Here is a 22451-nt window from a genome sequence, read left to right as displayed (position 1 = left end):
ATTAACAGATGAAATTATACTGAAACGGTGGCTTACTTATATGTTTAACAATACAGAAGCTAGAAATAACCACATAAAATTTCACTGTAAAAGCAGATAAAGCAAAGAATTTATTTACAATACTCAACACTGCTATTTCATGTGGCACCATTTTTATTTTAGACCAACTGTGATGTAACTTTAGTAAACTAAAACAAAATTAATAAATTCTGCAATGGAATGATTTTATGTAGGTTTTAGATTTTTTTTTTTTTTTACCTTTTACAACAACCACTATATACCATGTTGTGCTTAGAATAAAATTATTCTCACGTATAATATAATGGGTATGGTGCTGCCGAAAGTCTGCACTGTATACCCAAAACTTGTCTAACATTGTTTTCTTGTTATCACCCTCTCACACTGTCCTTGCCTTGTCTCAGAGGGACTGTGTACAACACGTAGTTTCATGACACTTTGGAAAAACAGGTCTTTATTAATTTTTTGTTGAATAAAACAGTCATGAAGCTTCCAAATCCACATTTGCTCTAAAAAGCCTAAACTCAAAAGTTAATCAGTACTTGAATGAACATCACACCTACCTTTTGTAGGTGCCTTAAGTAGGACCACAAAGGTGCTCAGAGGGCTGGAGCACCTCTCTTATGACAAAAGACTAAGAGCTGTGGTTATTTAGCTGTGCTTATTCCAGCACCTAAAGGGGGCCTACAGGAGAGCTAGAGAGGACAAGAGATAATGACTACACTGAAAGAGAGCAGGTTAAGTTTGGATGCCAGGAGGAAATTCTTTACTGTGAGGCTGGTGAGGAACAGAGAATTTTTCTACCCAAAAAAATGCCCCATCCCTGGAAGTGTTCAGAGTCATGCTGGATGATGCTTAGAGCATTGCCTACAGCAGATGAAGGAGATGGTCCTTTAATAGCATAGGCCATTCTGTGATCATATGATTTTATAATCTTGTTACACTGAACTAAAAACCTCCAAAGACAAATATGCTACTACTTTTACGCTTCTTAGCATTGTAATTACCTCTACACTTAAAAAAAGTTTGCATTCTTTCTTCTAAAATTGACTATACTCTAAAAATCTAAGTTTACTACATCAGTGAGTGCTTTGAATTTACAAATTACAAATCAATTAGCTTCTCTACCAAAACATAATACATCCTTTATCCCTGACAGTTTTATGGTGTGAACTTGGGATTTGTCTACATTAGTATTTTATTTCAGGTAAGGGGCATGTTTCTGAATCTCCTGATCTGCTCCACTTCCTGTGCTTTCATGCAAATTACACTGTGGCCTTGGAACCAGAAAACTGGATTTCTTTTAGAAGGTATGCTCCTACTGGTAATGGGTACTGAGTTTTCTGGGCCGCACTAGACCTAGTCCAAGAAAAACCCTTTAGATACATATATACCACAAACTTCTGTCTTCAGCATAACTTGCTCCACAAATCCCCTCTTGCCAGGCTGTGGGATGTAGCAACACATACCCCAAGCATGTCCTCTGCTCCCTACAGCTCCAGTGCTGCCAGGGAGGCTCCACCTCAATTTCAGGAATAAGCTCAGCCTCTGCAGCCATTCAGTGTAAGCCATACAAGTTCTCATTCTGGATTCATTAGGCACTGCATATATTATTCACTAATATTACATCAACTGTGAATACCACTGCAACACACATAAGAGAATGTATAAAATTCCCTATCACCTGAGATGCTAGCATACTATAAATTTGACATAGATGCTGCCAGCCAGTTGATGCTCGAGTCTTTAAACAGAACCCACAGCACCATGAGGACACATCAAGCAAATGTTTGGAAGATGCTGCAGTTTCCAAATGGTTCACGTTCCTGCACTGTAAGCATGGCCTCCCACCTTCCACTCTCCCTTGCCGTTTGAGTCTGCTACCATTAAAATAAAAAAATTTAAAGTAGCAGCTAAACTAATTTGACTTAAGGATTTTTGTGTGAAAGTTTCAGAAAAACAAAAACAACAAAAAAACAGTTAAAGCTTCTCAGATGTTGTTTTAAAAGGCAGAGACAGAAAAGAACCGGATGTTATTTTTTATTCTCAGTCAAAAATTCCACAAACTATTTATAGACAGCTTTATAGACAGCTCTAATATACTTGGCAGCAAGCAGTGGAAATTGGAAATCTAGCAGACACTGGCTCAGCTTCAACAAGATTCCTGATTTTAAGCACATAAGTAGTTCTATTCATGTCACACCCTACAATTCTGCCCAACCAGGTATAAAGGAGGTTACCTGACAGACGGTTGCACATGTTCTCATGTGGTAATTTCCTGCAGTATTTCACATTAGACAGAGCAGAAAAAAACCAGATTACTAAACTAAAATCAAACAATTCATACACTAAATTCAGTCACCTAAACTACAGCTAAACCTCAACTGGACAAAAAAGAAATAAAATTTGAGGAAATCAGAGGAAAAGGGAGCAGATCAGAAACTAGCAGGGGAAGTAAGAGAGACTATACTGCCTACCCATCCTTAAATGAGCTGTGTCCTTTATGAGACTTAGAAGCCTATTCTTAATTGATTAGACCCTATCATTACTTCAAACTTAACACTCTGCCCTCCTATTTGGAAACTTCCACTGCTACACCACTTAAAAAACTAGAAACCCCCAATGTTTCTAGCTATTTTAAACAGCTATGTTTAAAGTACTGAAACTCAGTTATATTATGAAAGAACTGCTCAGCCCATTTGTACATGCTTGACTGCAATGACTATCCTTTTCTGAAACCCATTTTGGAATTTTAAAATACATTTGAGAAGTGCCAGACTAGGGGGAAATTTTGATGTGTGGGCTGCACAGTGCTTATAATACAGTAGAGGGAAGAGCAATGCAAATTTGATTCAAACTCTTCACATGCTTGGTACTTTTACCTACTGGTTTCTTTACATCACTTTTGCAGTGAAAAAATTTGTTTTGTTTTTTCATCATGCTAAATTATTTCTCATCTTAATTCTTGGAAAGGACAGGAACAAATGTTAGCACGCAACACCTTATATAGAGCCGGTGTATTGTATTTTAAATTAAAATCAATACCCCGTAACAATCTATAAACAAACACGATTTCACTACTCTGTCACAAGTTAGATGGTAATAGCAGGACTTCATCAGATCAATGTTCTTAAAATACAACACTGCTGGTTATCCTCTTTTCCTCTCATGATTTGGGCCCATGCCATCCTGAAAAAGCACTAACAGAAAAAATTAAATAATTATTCATAAATAATAACTGCAACCATTGAAAACCTACTACAGGGTTGAAGAAATAAAAACATAATCTGCTATTACTCCATGAATCTCTACCAGGAACCCACAAAACACATCCAAGCTTCTGGTTCCAGATTATAGTATGACTCAGATTTACAACTGATGGTTTTTTTCCAAAAAAGACTAAAATAATGTCAGAGTACTTGATATTGGAGGGTGGGGGAGAATCATGAGGGATTTTGAAAAGAAGGAAAACACTGCTCTACTGCTGCACCTTTATTAGTGAGCCTACATCTCACGTGAAAAAAAAAAAAAGAAAAGAAAAAAAAAAAAAAAAAAAAAAAAAGCCTAAGATACATCCAGAGAATAATGGTTTCAAAAATCTAGAAAGCTCACTGGATTAATAAAATAAAATTACAACATCTATTTATTTCAAGTCTTTATTCAGCAGAAGGGCTACGATGTCACAATCCAGAGATCAAGGATGAAATTTCATGGTTCTGACTGAAGCAAAAAATAGGAAATTAAGAAATCAAACTGTAATTTCCAGATCTGCTATATTCTTTTTGGAACACTGGCCTGAGAAAACCAGGGAATACTGGAGTGAGTGGTATAGTGCTGCTGAGCTTCAACTCCGCCTTTTTGAAAGTAACAATATATTAGAATTAACTGCAATACAACCCAGCTGCATTCACTGTAGTGACAGAAGTGACTTGAAAAGCAAGCAGGTTACAAGGAAAGGCAGTGAAGCAACAGCATTATTTACAGCACATTTTGCACATATATCAAATATAAAAATCATAAAAACACTGCATGTTTATTGCAACTAGGAAAAATCTCCTCATTTGAAAGATAAAACTCTGTTTTCTTTCCTTCTTGCTACTTATCACTAGAAATAAAACTTTGATTTTGATCACTTTTTTTATATTCTTTCATGTGTTTCGTTTTCTTTCTGACACAATTAAAAAACACTGTGGAGCTCCCAAGAAAACTTGTTTCCTTTAATGTATGAAAACAGTTCACAGAAACTACAGACTCTGCAAAAACTTGCAGAGACTTGTTTACGCATAATCTGGTAACTGGAGTTTTTAGACCCCACGCACCTATTCACACTGAAACTGAACCTAAACCAAACGTCATGCTGTCTGCCCAGCTACCTTCCAGTAACACCAAGACATGGTCTTGGTCCCTCGTTAACGCTTCACAGAACTAATTAAAGTGTAGAAGTCACCTTGTACAGTGTTAACCCTGCACCTATTCACAAGGATTGCAACAACACAGTGAAAGGCACAGCTGAAGGGGGAAAGAGCTCCTAAGGCAATGCACTTTTTTTACCTGTCCCTTCAACATCTGTGAAACAATGCTTTTTGTTAATCTCATGCAAACAACTTGGTGCAAAATTAATTTCATTATTTATTATGAGCTATTTGATCTACTCTAGTTACAGCAGACAGAACTGGAGAGGCAATCAAGTTTCAAGACAACCACAACATGTAGGTGCTTTTATTCTTGCTACTGAAATGACATTAAATTGACACAGTTCTTGCTCTAATGTCAGCTGGGAAACTTCAATTGCTATGATAGGAAAGGCTATTAACTAGCTACAATAACTTTCTAGAATTGTCTAAACAATGCTATTTATTAAATATCCTCAGGACTTAGGAAGAATAAGAGATAAACTTGCTGTAACTTGCTGGTCATAACATACTGCATTTCCCAAAATGTACTGAATCACAACAAGTAAAAAAAGACATTAATAAGAAGACAGATTGCCTGCAAGACTTGAAAATTATTTTACCCAGATTAGTAACTTCTTTAAATAAGAATCAGATCTTGAAATTGCTAAAGCATATTCCTAATATTAACATGTCTGCACATATACTTGCATGGGTACACTCAGCACCCATGAAAGAATTCTGTGCATAGCAGCCTTGATGTTTTTAGATTCTTTTGTTCAAACAGACTTGATTCATCAAAGCAAACAAATGATAAGGGAAATAGCCTAATTTATTTATTTCCTAAGGGAAATAAATAAAATTTATAATTTAGTAAAATTTATTTTGTCTATGGTGTTTTATGCAAAATCTACATTCTTTGAGAAAAATGTATGTTGAGGGTTAAGTCTCCTGTAGAATTTCCCCCCCCCCCAAGTTGCTAGGAGACTAAATGCTGAGTACTTAACCTGGACAAAAAGAAGCTGATCACTTAGTTTGGGGGAGGGAAAAAAAGCTCCAGGAGAGAGAGCTGAGGGTGGGGGTCGGGCGTCTCTGGTCTTCCGGGGAGCACAGATCAGGGGCTGCTGGCTGCTGGAGTCCACGGTTAACGAAGGAGTCTGGTCCTGGGAATTCTACCATCTGTTGGAGCGCCCAGGAATTCGGAGTTTCTTCGCTGTCCTGCTGGATTTTGGGTGAGCCCGGGTCCCGCCGCTGCGGGTTCTCCGGCACTGCCACCTCTGCCTGCCGAGGACACCCCCTGCCTGCCGAGGACAGCCCACCGCGCCCGGCTTCCAGCCATCGGCGCCGGAGCTTCCACCGTTTGCCCTCGGGGTTCTTGGTTCTGTTCTACTATTGTTATAATTGCTGTTGTTTTTTGTCTGTCCTGTTATAGTTACTAGTAAAGGACTGTTATTCCTTTTCCCCATTCCTTTTTCCTCTGACTGAAAAGTTTGGGTTTTTTTTTAATCTTCCAAATTATAATAACACGGAGGGAAGGATTCAAATTCCTCATTTCCTAGAGAGGCCTGCCTCTCCATAGCAGACACCTGTCTTTTCAAACCAAGACAATGTACTACAGCTACTGCATTGATTTAAGTCATTGATTCCAAATAGGAAACTCCAGAGAGCCTCATGGATATTTTTTAAAAGTCTACAAGCCATCTATATGTCTTTCAAAAAATTTAAAACTAATACACAAATTGGTGAGTACTGCTAAGACTCTCCCTCCCTTTGAAAAGATCTCTTCCTTTTTTCTCCTCCTTCTTTTCCATGTTATCTGCTATGAATCCTGGTGATTCTTGTCCTGCAAGTATAATGCTCCTGCTGTATGTCACACATTAGCATGAGTACACCTGTTTTATTTCAAACACCATGGAGTACCTTAGAAATAAATTTTCAAAATATATTTGTGATAATTTGGAGTCTTCTTTACTTGGCTCATGATACAGTAACATAGCACTGCATGGGTATTTTTCCCTTAACAGTACAAACAAGCTTTTCTCATTATTATAGCTTTATTGTGTCAAGAGCCATACAAACAAGAAAAACAACTCTTGTTCCACAGAACTCATTCTTTTGTAGAAACTGAGTATGATACATTTTTATCAGATAAAGGAAAGGACAATAAAAACAACACACAATACATAAAATAACTGAAAATCTCAGCCTGTCATGTTCCAGACCATAATTAAATGGCAGTGCTTTACTGAAAGCACAGCAGAGACAGGTGGGGTTGAAGAAAGCACATACGATGACTTTGTGTTTCCTATGGACAGAACTACCAAGATAGTGGGAAGCATGAAGGAAAGAATGGCTAGGCTTGAGTAATATTCTTAAGTGATAAAGCTATGAGTACTAAAGAAACACAGCAGAACAACAGGAGAGTAAAACCAAATGAAACAGAGCTATTTTCTGTGCTAACAACTATTTCCTCATTGTGCTTCACCTTTCCTCTCTCTCCCAAGTCACTGGGAAAGAAGTACAAAATTCTGAGTCCCTTTCATGAAACAAGGTGCTTGTCCCTTTCACTAAACATTTGGAAAACCCAAATTACACTGATTATCCTGGAAGTAGTAACAGAGACAGGAGAGCTTATGTGAAAACATTTTTAATATAATAATTGCAAGATAAGGACAGTTAACATTGCCACCTTTATATGCACTGGAAACAAGTGCACTTCTGACAGCCAGAATACTATTTCTCATATTGCACAGGACTGTAGGGTACTACAGCCTCTTGCCATGGGGGTTCCCAGTAGTTAGAAAAGATAAACACAATCTTCCATTATCAGGGACTACAAACCTGAGTATTGGATAGTACTACGACTCCACAATTGCAAAATAAAGAAAAACAAAATCCTTTCTGTAGAGCTAGATAAGCATTTGACTAGGTAGACAGTTTAGGCAGCTGCAGTTCAGCAGAGTACAGCACAACCTCAAAACAGCCATAGTACACGTAACATTGGTCAGAGAGAACACAATGGAGTCTGTTTCAAAACACTTAAGCACATAATTCCCCACTATCAAATTACATCCCTGAGACTTACAAACTACCCCTGAAAAACTTTAAGTGTGTTAAAGTAGACACACAGGTAATTTGCTATATGGATTCTGGTTTTGGCTTTTTACATAGCAAGTATTTGTCACAGAAACTAAAGAATCACAATTACTAACAGATGCCATAGTTTACAAATGAAGGCTTGTTTGTATAACCCTAAATGCACTTTCTGTGCCTATTCTCAGTAGTCGGTAAGAAAAAGTCTTACATTTTATTGGTCACAAAATCCCAACTTTTATTATATTACAGTAGCTCTAAGCATTCAAGAATCTTTCGTTCTTTTATGTAACATGAAATTTGAACTACATCCAGATCTCCTTCTTAAATATGCACAGATATTCCAGTCAGTCTGTCAACTACATCCATGCAGTCCTGGGCATCCGAACCATAATTTCTATCGAAGTGTTTTTGCAAGGAATTGGAAATATCTGTAAAATTCATGATACATGTTTATCTCAGGGTCAAATTAACTCAAACGTGCTGGTACACTGCACTCTGAACCATCATGTTTCAGATGTAATTTCACTGCAATTCAAAAAAAGCAAAGAGGTTTCCAGGAAGTTTGGTAGTTAAAACAGACACATTTACGGAGGTGTGAATTGGCCCACTCCCCCTCAATGTTACCAACTGAATGAAAAAGCCTATGGAATGAATGACAAAGAAATAAGCTTCCTCCTTTCACTGAAACACAGCCATAGCTGGAACCATACCATCTCCCTCAGCTTCAACACAGCCAGCATGAGGCTGCCCATTTCTAATACTCCTGTTCTCAGGCTCACCCACACACCAGGCCCACCAGCAGAACTAAGAAAGGAGGTTCAAAGAAACTTGCATCATGGGGATGTGCACTGAGAAAACCAAAGAGCATCACACTGCATTGCCCTGAAAAACCTTACCAAACCATCAGCTCCCCGGGGAGGGAAAGGCAGGCAGCCAGGAGTAAACGTAGACACACACACAAAAAAGGGTATTTGCTCTAGGACAGTCTTCCAATGACAAAAGCACAAACGGGAAGAGAGGTTTAAACACAGTAAGAGGAATGAACACCTATGAGAATGCCATCTAACAGGTATTTCCAAAACCCTTATCACCATACACCCTTCAATCATATTTATAATTACCTTCCAGTATGCTATCCCTACACCTAGTACACCTCATCTCTGACACAAGCTCTTCTGATCTATGCTTTTCTTGTCTCACTACTTGTTTACACAATTCATTAAAACTGCCTAAGGATATTTTTAAACATCTTTTTCTTTCTGTAATCCACCTTCTTTTAAAAAAATCAAATATATGCAATAATATATTAAGAAAATTGACTCTCTCAGTGGAAAACCCTGACAAGAATCATTCTGATTAACACCAGATGACTGAAGGTCGAGTTACATCCAGTTCACAACCTCATCCTCCAAAAGCCACTTCAGTTGTTTAATTTGAGCATATTCACTGTTACCCAACAATGTAACTATCTATTCAAGCTTCACTTCCTGTGGATCACTCAGCTGCGCACATCTGCACACTCCCCACAACTTCCAAATGCTTTGGACTATTTCTGCATTTGGCAAAAGAGTAACAGTACCAAAAATCCAGTTAATAAAAATTTAAAGGAAAAAACCTTACATTTCTATAGGTATTCCAACATAGAGGCTTCACTGTAGATTTGTTACGATGTGTAACAGATTCCATGCAGAATACAGTTATCCATAATAAAGAATATTCTACCTCTGCTTCCAAGAAAATGTATCTGGTCTGAAGGAGCTCTTTAAGTAGCAACAGCAGATCATCACTAAACCTCTTAAAGCACTCTGCATCCACTAACTTAAACACAGCTGAAATATATAACAAACTGTGCTTCTAACGAGCAAATGAGAGGACATCAGTTGGTAGCAACAACTGTAAAACCAGACAAGGATAGGAGATGGAGCTTTAAATAAAGTAGAACAGATACTGCTCTGAAAGGAGCCTATTTCTAGTTCCACAACAAAAACTCGGCAACTGGGTATTTCCCAGAAGGATGCTGTTGGCATTTAAATAATTTAGGACGACTCTTCATTCTCTATCTTCCCTCTGAGGGTCAGACTAATCTGCTTACACTGAGAATTGAGACTTCTCTGAAGACAAATTCAGATCACTAAGTCACGCCCCTGTTGCCTCACATTCCTTTAATAACCCTGTCTTTTCCCACACTGACTCTCCCTTAAATTACGCCAAACCAAGACTCCCCACTTCACCCACACAGAATCAGTATAGGATGAGAAACAAAGTAACAAACTCTGTGCACGCACAACCATGAAACAGCTACTTATTTTTTGTGCTTCAGCTTCTACCTTGCTCAATATACTTAACAAGAATACTGTCAGTATTAGCTAATCTTAATAATTAAACCTCAGATAAAAAAAGAGCTTTTAGGAGACTATGCAAAGAATATATTAAACCAAAAATATTTATTGAAGGTTTGCTACCAACCATGTCACATCCTGGTGCACAATAAATTCAGAAGCAAGTCAGGTTTAAAGTATGCCTTTGGAGTAAGCCTATTTTTAAGAAGAAAGGCTAGCACCAGCAAGTCACCATTAGGTACATACATGCTCTTTTATAGAGAGATCACATGTGAAGTTAACAACCAACTAGGGAAAGAAACAAGAGCCATTTGTTATGACACTTAGACTCAAACTGTGTATGATTGGGGAAAAAAAAAAAAAAAAAAAAAAAAGTTTTTTTGAAGAAAGGGATGAAGAATGCTTTGGAAAAAGACCTAAGTGAAAAATACATTACTTTCTTGATAGGCAGTTGTATTCTTTCGCTGTGTGTTGGCTCTTTGAGAAATGAAAAGGGGATCTCTAGAAGAGGTTCAGTTCTGGAAAAGAAATATAAAGGAAGCCTGGAATATTTCATTGTACCAGAGTTTTCCATTCCTCATCTGCTACTGATGGTTAGATACATATAAAACTTACTAAAATTAGGGAGAATTTTCAAGTTGATAGAGATTACAAAACTGAAGAGCAAAGCCTATTTGTGATAAGCAAATACTGTGAGGATGGCATACCTGCAAATTCTTACACTGTTTATACTTCTCACTGATTGTTATCCACTTGACTATTTACTTGCTGTTCTTTTCTGGATCATCTGCAGAAGTACTCAGAGGCTCAGCACTGACATTACATTGTAACTTTTATATAGAATCTGCCATGATCAGCGTTAGGGCACCAAGACAGTGTGATTTCTCAAGACATTTGTGTATTCACTTTAAGTATTTTAGCTGGTTCAGTCCCCAGAAGGTAACTGGTTGGGCTTGCTGTGGCTAAAGGCAAACACACAGATGGCATTTCTGTCGGCCTTTGTCCTCACCACTGTATAGGTGTTGCAAATGAGTGTTTCAGGCTTTTAAAAATAATCATGAAACGTGCTACAACAGGTGATACTTTAATCTGCTTCTCAAGGTTTCTAAGGCTCCAATAGCTGTGGCTTTCCTTTTTTAGGAAATGTAGCTGGAAGAGGAAAAGAGGTATATTAGGCCTCAATGCATTAATTTGGCTATAAAATAAAGAGTAAAAAAAATGCTTTCATTTTACATACGTTTCACTCTATTAAAAGCCAGCCTGATAACAGAATTCAGCACTTGCTCCTACAGACTTTTTAAAGGGAGGCATTGAATTTTAAAATAGTAAAAAAATGTGACACAGCCTGGTGACAAAGTACAAGATCAATGTCAGACATAATGCCTACATATTCAAATTCCTATTTATCTGCCTTTATACAATGAAGTATATTGCTAATTTAAGTACATATCCTTCCGGTTTAAGAGCAGATTTCCACATATAGGGAGAAAAGCACTCCTAGGACAATGGAACCCCATAAACTGCAAACGAAACTCCGATTACCTGTCTAAATAAATTAAAATGTCATCAAGACACTTCAAAAATACATCAAAGTACAATGTATTTCAGTACAGGCACAAAGGAGTTGCTTAGTAAGATTCTAACACCATGATCCTTCTGTTCATAGCAGTAATTTATACACCACATTCAAAGTTTAATGCTAGTTCAGAACTCTTTCCCATTACAGTAACTCATCTCCCTCAAAAGAAATTTTTTGATGTGATCACTTTAGTTGAGCAACACACAAGCCTGAGAAACTGCATGTTTACTTCAAATTAGGTGCTTCAAGTACTTTATTGGCTCCCAAATGCACAGTATGATCAGTAAGACCTCAGATTAAAATTTTAAATTCAGCTTTATTTTAATCATCAATCATTTCTAAAAGCTTTTGTATTTTATGCTGAATTCCTTCATGACCAGCACTTTAAACTATCTCAGACTTCAGATTCACCTCCTTTGTAAAGCTGCGAAATACCAATGGTTTCAGAAAATTGGTGAAAGGAAGTCAAACACAGACCTATTCACTTAATTCTCACATACATATTCCTGGCTTCCATGCTTTTATACAACATTTTAAGACTGAAGAATATTTCAAGATATTAATTTAAAAAAAGGTCACTATCAGGCACTCATAAAACTTTCTGTAAGTTACGACTGTGGGATGTCTCTCAACTCCCCAGCTTATCCCTACTCTCTGGGCAGATCTGACTTGAAGGACGTCATCACTGCTAAGGACAGTTGCACTGCTGCTCCTCCTAATCTGCACAGCTAAAAAACAGGATCTCTTATTCCAGGAAAACTCCCCATGGACCCAAAAAGCACCTGGGTTTGCATGGCCGGGTTTTGGTAGCAGAGAGGTTACAGGAGTGGCCTTCTGTGAGAAGCTGCTGGAAGTTTCCACCATGTCCACAAGAGCCAAGGCCAGCTAGCTCCAAGACAGATGTGCTGCTGGCCAAGGCTGAGCCCACCAGAAATGCTGGTAAAGCCTCTGTAATAACTTATTCAAGAAGCAAGAAAATGTTATTGTGCAGATGTAACTGCGGCCAGAGAAGTGCAGAGTGGGAATATGTGAAAGAAACAACTTTGAAGACATCAAGGTCAGCGGAGAAAGAGGGGGAGTAGGTGCTCCAGGCACTGGAGCTGAGATTCCTCAGCAGAACATGGTGCAGCCAGCCCATGGTGAGGTAGCTGTGCCCCTGCAGCCCATGGAGGACCAAAGGGATGCAGAGATCCACCTTCACCTGTGGAGGAGACCCAGATCAGAGCAGGTGGATGTTGAGAGGAGGCTTTGACACCATGGGAGGCCCATGCTGGAGCTGGCTCCTGGCAGGGATCTGCAACCCCATGGAGAGAGAAGCTCACACTGGAGAAGGTTTCCTGCTAAGACTTGTGACCCTGTGGGGAATCCAGGCTGGAGCAGGCTGTTCTTTAAGGACTGCACCTCAAGGGAAGAATAGCCCATGATGCAGCAGTTTGCGGAGAACTGTTGCCCATGGGAAGGAATCACACTGGAGAAGTCCATGGAGAACTGTCTCTCATGCAAGGGACCCCACGCAGGAGCAGGGAAGGACTCCTCTCCCTGAGCAGTGGCAGGGATGAACTGTGAGGAACTGACCTAACCCTCATTCCCTGTCTCCCTGTGCCAGTGGCAGGGAAGAGGTAGAGCAGAGAAAGAAGAATGGGTGTGGGATGGTATTTTAAGGTCTGTTTTTACTTCTCATTTTCCTGCTCCAATTTTGTTAAATTCAGTTAATATCTCAAGTCTATGACAGTCTTTGGTGAGTGATCTCCCTCAAGGACCTTATCTCAAGCCATTAACCCTTTGTTGCACATTCTCTACCCACTCCAGTTGCAGAAGGGAGTTAAAGAGTGGCTTTGGTGGGTGCCTGGTGTTCAGTCAGGGTCAGCCCACTACAGTGCCACACACAAGCTTTACAATTCCAGCTGGTAGTGGGGAAGGTGGACTGTGCTCTTCACTAAGGGAAGAGGGTAAAGGTATAGCTCTTTCCCCCAAGAAAATGTACTCATCTACAGTGTAAAGGCAGAAGTGTACTGTCCCACATTTCCACAATGGATAAGGAAAAACCAGAAAACTAGAATTGTGTACCTAAAAAGAGGTTAGCAACATTATCACTCAGCTGTGGTATACTGGATTGTCATTTGCATGAGAACTGTGATACCACTGAGGCTTTGTTACAGTGTGCATAGATGACAGACATGACAGATAATTTAAAATCTGGAACTGAAGTGAGACAAACTAGATGACACCTAGGCAACAGGCACTGGTAACAGCATTAGCTGGATCAGCAACAACAGGGAGGTAGGTCATTAGTAACTACACTCTACAAACATGCAGTTCTTAGGCACATGCTGCAGTAAAGCTGCTGGAGTGCAGAAATGCCAAAAGCCAGTATTAGCCACAAAAGGGATCACAAAAAAGGATGCTTAAAAATACTGACAAAAGCCATTGGCTGAATTACAAAATGTTCAAAGATCTCTACTTGTTTATTCACTCATTTGCTAAAGTACAGGTTAAATGCAGGAATCTAATGCTCCTGTAACACCCCTCTGCCTGAGAATACTTGGAAGACCAGAGATCAAGACCTCAAGCAATTTCCAAGCCCTTCCTGCATTCAAACCCTTTTTGTTTTTGCTTGCCCTAATAAGTAACCTCTTAAACTGGTTAGATGCTCACTGGTTCCTTTCCTCCCTTCTATTTGCCCACCCTCTTAAAAAAGAGCTGTTCTTGCAGACATCTTGGCCTCCTATTCCACCCTGAAGAACATTCACCTTTAGCCGTGAATGTGCCTTAACAAGACATCCCAAACTTTCCTTCCCTTGCCATCCCAGCTCTCCTGTCTCCATGAATCTCTTCAACCACAGACACCAGCTGAACTTTAGCCACGGAATTGACTGCTCATTCAGTACCTTCAGATAGGAAACATGACAAATGGGAGGTGTCCTGACAAGGGAAGCTATTTCTACTAATTAAACAATCACCCAAATCCATCCCTGTCACTGCTTCCAGCTGCAAGTTGCTGTGATCAAGAGTAATGTGTCTGATGTCATTCATCTCCCTGACTTAAAAGCAGACATCTTTCTCAGATTATTTTAACTGATGTTTAGATCATGGAAAGGACGTATGTTCTTTCTCCATACTTCTAAAAAATTACTTCTAAAAAATTGGAAAATATGAAATATGTATTCTCTCAAATCCAGTTACAAATATTTTAGTGTGGGTTAAATACACATTTGGAGTTAAATCCCTGTGCGCTCTCCCTGAGCACTTCTTTAGAAGACAGCAAATGGAAGATTCTTTAGTAATATGAAGAGCAGGCTGAAGTAAATACAACAATATTATAAACAAAAAAGCACCTTAATTAGGACTCTAGAATGAATCTCGGTTTGAAAATTACTCTGCTGAACTCTATGTGCAGGAAATAAAGACAGGGAAGGTTAAAGTCTCCACTTAAATCTATGTGATAAGAGAAGCACATATATATGGATTTGCTTACTGCATGTGATATACTCATTATCATGTTACTACAATATCCCTAACAGATGCTTTTATTTGAGATACTCCATACAACTTCATAGAAAGAAAACATCCTACCAGGGTATACTAATTCAGTGGATTATAATACCCTTTATGAATCATAGAAAAAAAGGCATTTAGCAAAGCCTTATGGAAATTCATATTCAGCTAAAATCTAGAAGTCAGAGCATATGAATGTAAGTGTGTGCCTTCCCACTACAAGGCGCATCAAACAAGACTTCATTTTTCTGTTCTAAACTGCTTACCTTCAGTTATTGAAAAGTTCTTTATAACAGAGCAGCTCGCTCCTTAAATGAGTAGGATTATTAAATTTTTAAGAGATATCATTGACTAGAACAAATTTATTTCTAGTAACACTAGATATAAATTAGAAGAAAATCTTATTTTTTCCACAAAATAACGATTCTCACAATCCTTCTGTATTTACAAAGGGACGTATCTGTATCTCCCAACAGGTGCATATGAAGCTGGAATAATAAAAACCAAGTTATAGGCCCCTCTAGCACGTTAATTTATTCTTAACTTTTAAATACAAGCAACTTCATTACAGACTTCCACCACATGCCAAAGCGTGCTCACACTGCTTGTTAGAGGATGACTCTACTGGTTTATGGCTACAACTGACCTTGAATGTCTGCTCTAGCTACCCACAGTCAGTCCCAGAGGCTTTCACTTAGTAGAGGAAACATCTCCAAGGTTAAGCAAAGGGTAGTCATGAATTACAGACAATCAGATGGGTGAAACACGCAGTTCCCATCCCGGTATATAGTTCAAATGTATTTTCCGCTCACAGAGAAACACAACTAGTGTACTTTCATTGCTTTGTGGAATTTTTCATTTACTAAGAGTGAGCACATTGAGCTTTCTCTCACAACAAAAAATTCCACAACCAACTAAATGTATCTGGGAAAGTCCTATAAGTAATAAAACTCACAAGATGCTTAAGTGAGAAACCACCTTGACTCAAAGTACTAAACCAAATTGTTTGGGGTGACTCCCTTCCCCCCTTTGAAACATGCTCTACTTGTAAGCTTTCTTCATTTTGGGGAGGCTCTTATTTTTGCTTGCCGACTTCCTGACTAGTTCCAGAAAGTTGCTCCTCACAAAATAGCTGAGAAAGATATACAGACATTCCCCCATAACCTAAAATTAAGCATCAAATAAAACAGCAGGGAAAACAAAACAAAACAAAACAACAAACTGGTACATAGCTATTAAATATGCTAGCCTTGATAAGAAGACACCACCACAATGTATCAAAAGATACAGTATATCCAAATTTAAAGTATTTGTTCAGAGAAACAAGCCCAAACCGCAACTTAGATTAGGGCTTTTTTGAAGTGTTTGCACTGATCTGTCTATTATGCTGAATTTAGCAGTTTTAACTTAGATACTCAGAAGAATCAATAATACATATTTCAAAGCAATTGTAAAGCTTTGCATAATGAATCATCAGTGAAGTAATAACTGCAGCAAAAAAAAACAAGTGTAGGAAACAAAAAAAGAAGATAGAACATCACAATTCTTCAGAGTATGGTATCATAAAGCCTGCTATAAACCACTCTGAGCATTTATTTCTACTGAGGGGATAAACACAGGAACTAATCTACAACCAAATTTTTTCGTATATAATGCACTGATACCCAGTGTATCTTAAAACCATGTAAACTATGGAGGCTCAATTTTACCAACCAACAGACACCTCAAGTAATAACTGGTACTGCAAAAATGCAAGAATGCAATTCTGAAACGCATACAAGCTAAAAACATCCCAGGCTGTCAACAAATTGCACTCTCTCAATTACTGCCTAGCTGGGTATCTCAGCTGTTCCAGTATTTTAACATAACCATTAACTATCTGGGACAGTATAAATGGAACACTAAAACTTGAAAATGCAGAGACAAGAAAGCAAAACCACACTATTTACACAGTACAAACAGTACTCATGAATTTTTTAAAAACCTGTAAGGAAATTAGTGAATTATACTTAATAAGTGTGGAAATAATGTCTACACCTTGGGAAACTTGAGGCATCTGGTAAAAGGTACCTAATGTGGGAAGGAATGTACCTAACAGTCCAAAGGCACAAAGTTTAAAAATCTGAGTTCTGCTAACATTAAACCACAAGACTGGTAACAACTCTAAGTTTTAGCCAGACCTAGTACAAAACAATAAGCATTTAGTACCTAGTTGAAAATAATACTGATACAATTTACATCTATTTGATATTAAAACAGGAGTGACTGAAGTAAAGGAATCCAACAGATTCACCTGTAGGGTCCTTCCAACACTAATGCAGTAGAACTCTTCCTCTCCTAGCAATGACAGAACAGATGAAAAAGTCATGCTAATTACATGCTTTCCTCTGATGACAGGAATGGGGTCAGATGGCTTCTGTCATGATCCTGGTTACAAGAACACCTCTGCTCTTCCTCTGGCTGACAGTATTGTCATTTAGTGTACAATAACAATCACACCGATGACCTTATATTCAATTTTCAAACTTTTTGCTATGAGGTTGTTTAGAATATAGGTTTTTTTTCTTCTCTACTCGAATGAATGTTGCTTTAAATATTGTCCATGTGACCTCACTGACATTTTGAATATAGATGCAATATTTGCTCTGAACAGTCAGCTGAATGTGTATATACTTGGGACAAGTTGACATTCAATTAACTTATTAGACAACATAAATTTCTACAGTGTTAAAATTGGGACATGTTCTCTTAAAGGACTACAAAAAAACTGTTCTAATAAATTAAATGCAGTGGTTTTGCCAAAAATGCGATTTACTGCTTAGCGAAATATATCTCTTCAGTATATCACAAAATATCACTAAAGACTGACATTCAAGAGTTTAAGATACAATAATTTATTAAGTTAAGCGATTCCTTCAGGACAGTCTGTTCTGGCTTTGGAGTTCAGCTTCTTTAGAAATTTGAATAAACTGGCTGGCAGACTTTATTTGCTTACATGATTCAGGCTATCACTTCAAACTAGGTGAACGAACCCAAAGAACCATTTATTCTTCCTCCTCTCGTACCATCATTAACAAACTGACACGCAAGTTCGGGTCCTGACAAGTGAACTTTTATGACTATTTTACTTGTTTTCCCTTAGAACCAAATGAAGAAGGAGTTATATATACAGTATTGTTATAACTTCAAGTAACATCTGTACCACAGAAACCTGGAATGGTTCTAATCCAAAATTAAATGTTCTAAGGCTTATATGAGTGTATGTTTTTCTTTAAGAAGACAAAATAATATCAGTAGCAATGTAGTCTCAGTAATCTAACATAAAACACTGTTCCAATCACAATTTTTGAGAATAATCCTTTTCTAATCTCCACTAATAACTCAGTTATTAGTGCTTCCAAGGGTACTCACCAAACCAAAAACCAGCCTAGAGATAAGGATAATTAAGACTGACCTCTTCTGCTGCCATTTCTACATTGGAACTCTTTCAGTGTCCCTGTCCTACTACTATAAATATTTTTCTTTGACACATATTTACATCTGGAAGTCAGAAGCAGGGAAATTCATCTACTGTACTACTGCACTGACTGCTACCAACTGCACAAAACTTTACAGAAATTGCCTATAGTCTTCTGCTCAGTGTGACAGAAATTCAAATTAACATATAATAGATATAGTCTTAACTATGTAAATAAATAATTAAGACTACAAAAAGTTTGAATTTTCAGAAATCTGAAGAAGCCAAATACCCATGATTCCAGACTCCATTCCAAAGGAAGGCATGTCCTAGTTTCTGCATTACACCACCTTAGAGACTTTTCATAACTTAGCCTCTGCTCAGAACACCAATCCCTCACAAACTGGTCCTGAAAGTGCTCCATCACAGTACAATTAGATATAAACCATCATCCTGCTGAGAGTTAAGTAAAAAACAAACAAAATGGTAACTTTAGAAACTCAGTTCTCTAACCTGAGCTCATGTTTTAGCAGGAAAAGAAATAAGATCAGCATCCCTGGAGGTACTTTAAACATGTGTAGATGTGTCGTTCAGGGTTTAATGATGGACTCGGAAGTGCTGGATTTGCGGCTGGATTCTATGATCTTGAAGGTCTTTTCTAACCTACATGATTCTATGATTCCAAGATTTACTTAATTTCCAGCTGATAAATCACAGAACTTTGGTTTGAAAAATACTTCCCTCAAGAACAGGACTGATTTCTCAGATGACGTTTTCTCCCCTAAAAAAGTTACTTGCACAACATATGGTTCTGTTTTAAACTCAGGTAACTGTTATGGCCTTTGAGATAAACAGAAATGTCTCAATATTTGTCCTAGTAAAAGATAGACCAGGATTATATAGAGACACATAAAAACAATTATTTCTTGGATATAAAACTCTCAAGCCGGCTGGAAATATAAACCAAAAAATACTGTTGCCCAATGGCCTACCAAGCCACAATTCTCTTTAGTCAGTGCTATTCCAATATTTCACTCATCAGTATTCCTCCTTCTCAAATTTTTATAATTATAGTCATCATCACAAAGAAGGTTTGAAAAATTCACCAACTACAGGGAAACAGAGAAACATTCTCTGGAGAGCTCAATGCCCACATAACAACCTTGGTGAATTTAGTATTTTAATTAGCAGAAAATTCTAGACATTTTAGCTGTGCAACTGCATAATAGAAGGCAGCTGAAGTGACGCACCATTGCTTTTCCAAGCATGCTTTTACCTTGGGTACTGCCTACTGCATTCAAAGCCTTAACATAATGGTATCTGCAAGGCTCTGCTCAGGATCAACATTACAGTCCAGAGTTAGGCTGACAGCAGTGTCTTGATCAAATTCATGTCAATACTAAATCAGTTTAGCTTGGAAGAGCTAAAAGCAGTTGTACAGGAAGGTAAAAAGCGTTAATAGGACATAGTTCCCAGACTCACCTTCTTCTCCCAAAATAAATAAATGGGAGAAATCAAAACGAAAGCTAGAGAAAGGGCTATGCTACACAGTAAATGCTTGCTGCTGTTTCGGATACTAAAGCCTGGGGAGGATAGTTATTTTCCTTTGAGCAGTGAAACCTGTCAGAACTTCAGACATTTTTAACAAAAACTGTTAAGAGAAAACTAATTTTTCATGATGAGGAAGTGACACAGCGTGCTGATCAAAATCAGAAGCACCTTCTCCTTCCTGGCAGTGGCACTAACGGATGGTGATCGGTTTCTTAGCAAGGCGGAAGAAACTTATGAAGCCTTCTTGGCTGAACTTTCAAAAATCTTGATTAAAGGTCTATCAAAAACGTTATTCTGAAAGAATTTAATTTGGTTGGTTTTTCTCTAACCAAAGATTATGCTTGTGATTTAAGTTTTTGTAAGGGAAATGCTGACAGTTACACCTAAAGTTACAGTATCACAATTCAAAACGTTTTACTTAAGCTGAGGAGGAATAATCACAATTATAATTTTGACTTTTAATTTCAATTCTGTGATGAGTATAATAAAATCAGCACATTGAGTTTGTTAAAAAAAAAAAAACTCTTCACAGAAATTATATTTTAAGTACATTAAGTATGCAAATAGAAGAACAGCTTAATATATCCAAACCTGAGATTTTTGCTACCACTTCCTGCTCCACCATTAGCTAAGTCTTTTCCAGTTGTGCTTATAGTTTACCTTCTGACATGAAACTCTTTTGCTTTAATTAATACCCATTTAAAAGATTCCCCAAAAGTACCCCACTTTGTTCATGAAAATACACCTGCTCAAAAATTAAACTTTACCAGTGTGTCTATTTGGTTACAGGTACTGGCAGAGTTGTAGCTCTGAAGAAGCCCTCCTTACTTTTCTACTCATGTACATATGAAATTGGAAATGCTCCTACAAGTTTATGTAGTACATCTACATTTTTAGAGTTTGGACTGATTGTTGTGTCACAGGCATGTGCTGGACAGAACACTTTGCAAAGGCAAATCTGAAATATCTTGATGTCCCAGACACAAGCTTGCTTTTTTAACAGTGAAAGAGATTCCAATTACTTAAGTTCGATAGTATGTTTAGACCAAAGGCATCTGCTACAGAAACTACTAAAGCAGGGCCCCCTGTCGTTGTCCTCCTCAGGGCAAGGCACATGCCCAGCTCTGTGCCAAAGGCCGCTTCTCCCGCTTGAGGCCCAGAGACACAACCTACACTCGACTTCATAAAACAAACGCAACTTCCTGAAAAAACATGAGATGACCCTCTTTGTCAAGTACCTGTGTTTTGATCTGTCATGTGTTACTGGGCCACCTTTATACTGTAAAAACCAACCTCAGCACATTTACACAAATATTTTTCATTAGCAGTTCTCTTTAAAGGTGGGTTTATACCCAGGGATGAAATCCTATTCGGGTATGAACTGCAGATAGACTGAGCAGAAGCAAAGGTCCCTGGAAGGTCTTCCAGGCCTGTGCTGATGTGTCACAAACTCACGACCAGCGCCAGCCCTCGACCCCGCGGCCCGGGCGGGCCGCCCTGCCCCCGACACCAGGCTTCATTCGGCCTGGCCGGAGGTGGAACATCTCCCAAGCATCCATCCCTATTATCCACAGGCAGCGATTACCCGTGACTCAGAGGATTTGGGGCTGGCTTGTTTGTGCGGCCCCGCGCCAACTCCGGAGTTCCCGGCAAGGCACATCTGCGGGAGAGCAAGCCCAGGGCAGCTGGGCCAGATCCCAGAATCCCGGCCCCAGTTTTAAGGACTTCCCAGAGGAGATTTCCGTCCACCCCCAGAAATAATAAACAAATAAATAAATCATTTAGCAACACGCCAAAAAACCCAAACAAAACAAAACAAACAAAAAACCCTGGAGCGAATTCTGGAGCAGTCGAACTCGAAGGAGGACACAGGGCTGGGGGCAGAGAAGAGAAGTACGGGGACACCAGCCGGGCCTGGCGGCGGTCCCGGCAGGCTCCAGGGACCCCGCCGAGGCCGGCCGGGAGAAAGGCCGCTTTGTTCCCCCTCCCCCGCGGCCGCCTCCCGGCCCGCGAGACGGAGGCGGACGGGCGGCGTCACCGCCCGGTACCTACCGCAGCAGGAGACGACGAGGAGCAGGAGTTGCGCTGACCTCCAAGCCGGGGAGCCCTCTGCGCTCCCCCAAGGGGCCATAACACCCGCCCGCAGGGAGGCGGCCCGGAGCCGGAGCTGCCACCGCCGCGCCCCCGACAAGGAGCCGGAGCTGCCGCCGCCGCAGGAGGGGCCGGCGGCGCCTCGCCCCCTCGCCCGCCGGAGCCGCCGCCTACGGGGAGCGCTAGCGGCCCGCACGCCTCGGCCGCCCGCCCGCCCGCCGAGCCATGAGCCGCCACCGCCGCCGGCCTCGGCCTCCCTCCTCGCGCGCCGCTTCCTCCTCCCGGCTGGGCTCCGCCGCGGCTGCGCACTGCCGGCACGAGCGCATGGAGCCGCTCCCGGCAGCCGCGGGCCGGGCGGGCGAGCGGGGCGGAGCGGCGGCCCCCAGACGGCGGGGGCGGGCCCGGGCCGCCGCGCTCGGCTCGGCGCGGCGCGG

At 39.7% G+C, this 22451-nt stretch overlaps 1 protein-coding gene across 1 annotated transcript in view; it reads right to left on the bottom strand.

The window, feature by feature from the left end:
* Positions 1-22147, bottom strand: part of LRP12 (LDL receptor related protein 12) — a 51343-nt gene extending 29196 nt beyond the window's left edge. The window contains exon 1 of the mRNA XM_040066904.2: positions 21979-22147. Within this exon, the coding sequence (XP_039922838.1) occupies positions 21979-22057 (79 nt within the window). The 5' untranslated portion in view covers positions 22058-22147. The remainder of the gene's footprint in view (positions 1-21978) is intronic.
* Positions 22148-22451: the final 304 nt, after the last annotated feature.

The sequence above is a fragment of the Hirundo rustica genome, chromosome 1, assembly GCF_015227805.2.
Source record: "Hirundo rustica isolate bHirRus1 chromosome 1, bHirRus1.pri.v3, whole genome shotgun sequence".
NCBI lineage: Eukaryota > Metazoa > Chordata > Aves > Passeriformes > Hirundinidae > Hirundo > Hirundo rustica.
This window is presented reverse-complemented; position numbering and strand designations above follow the sequence as displayed.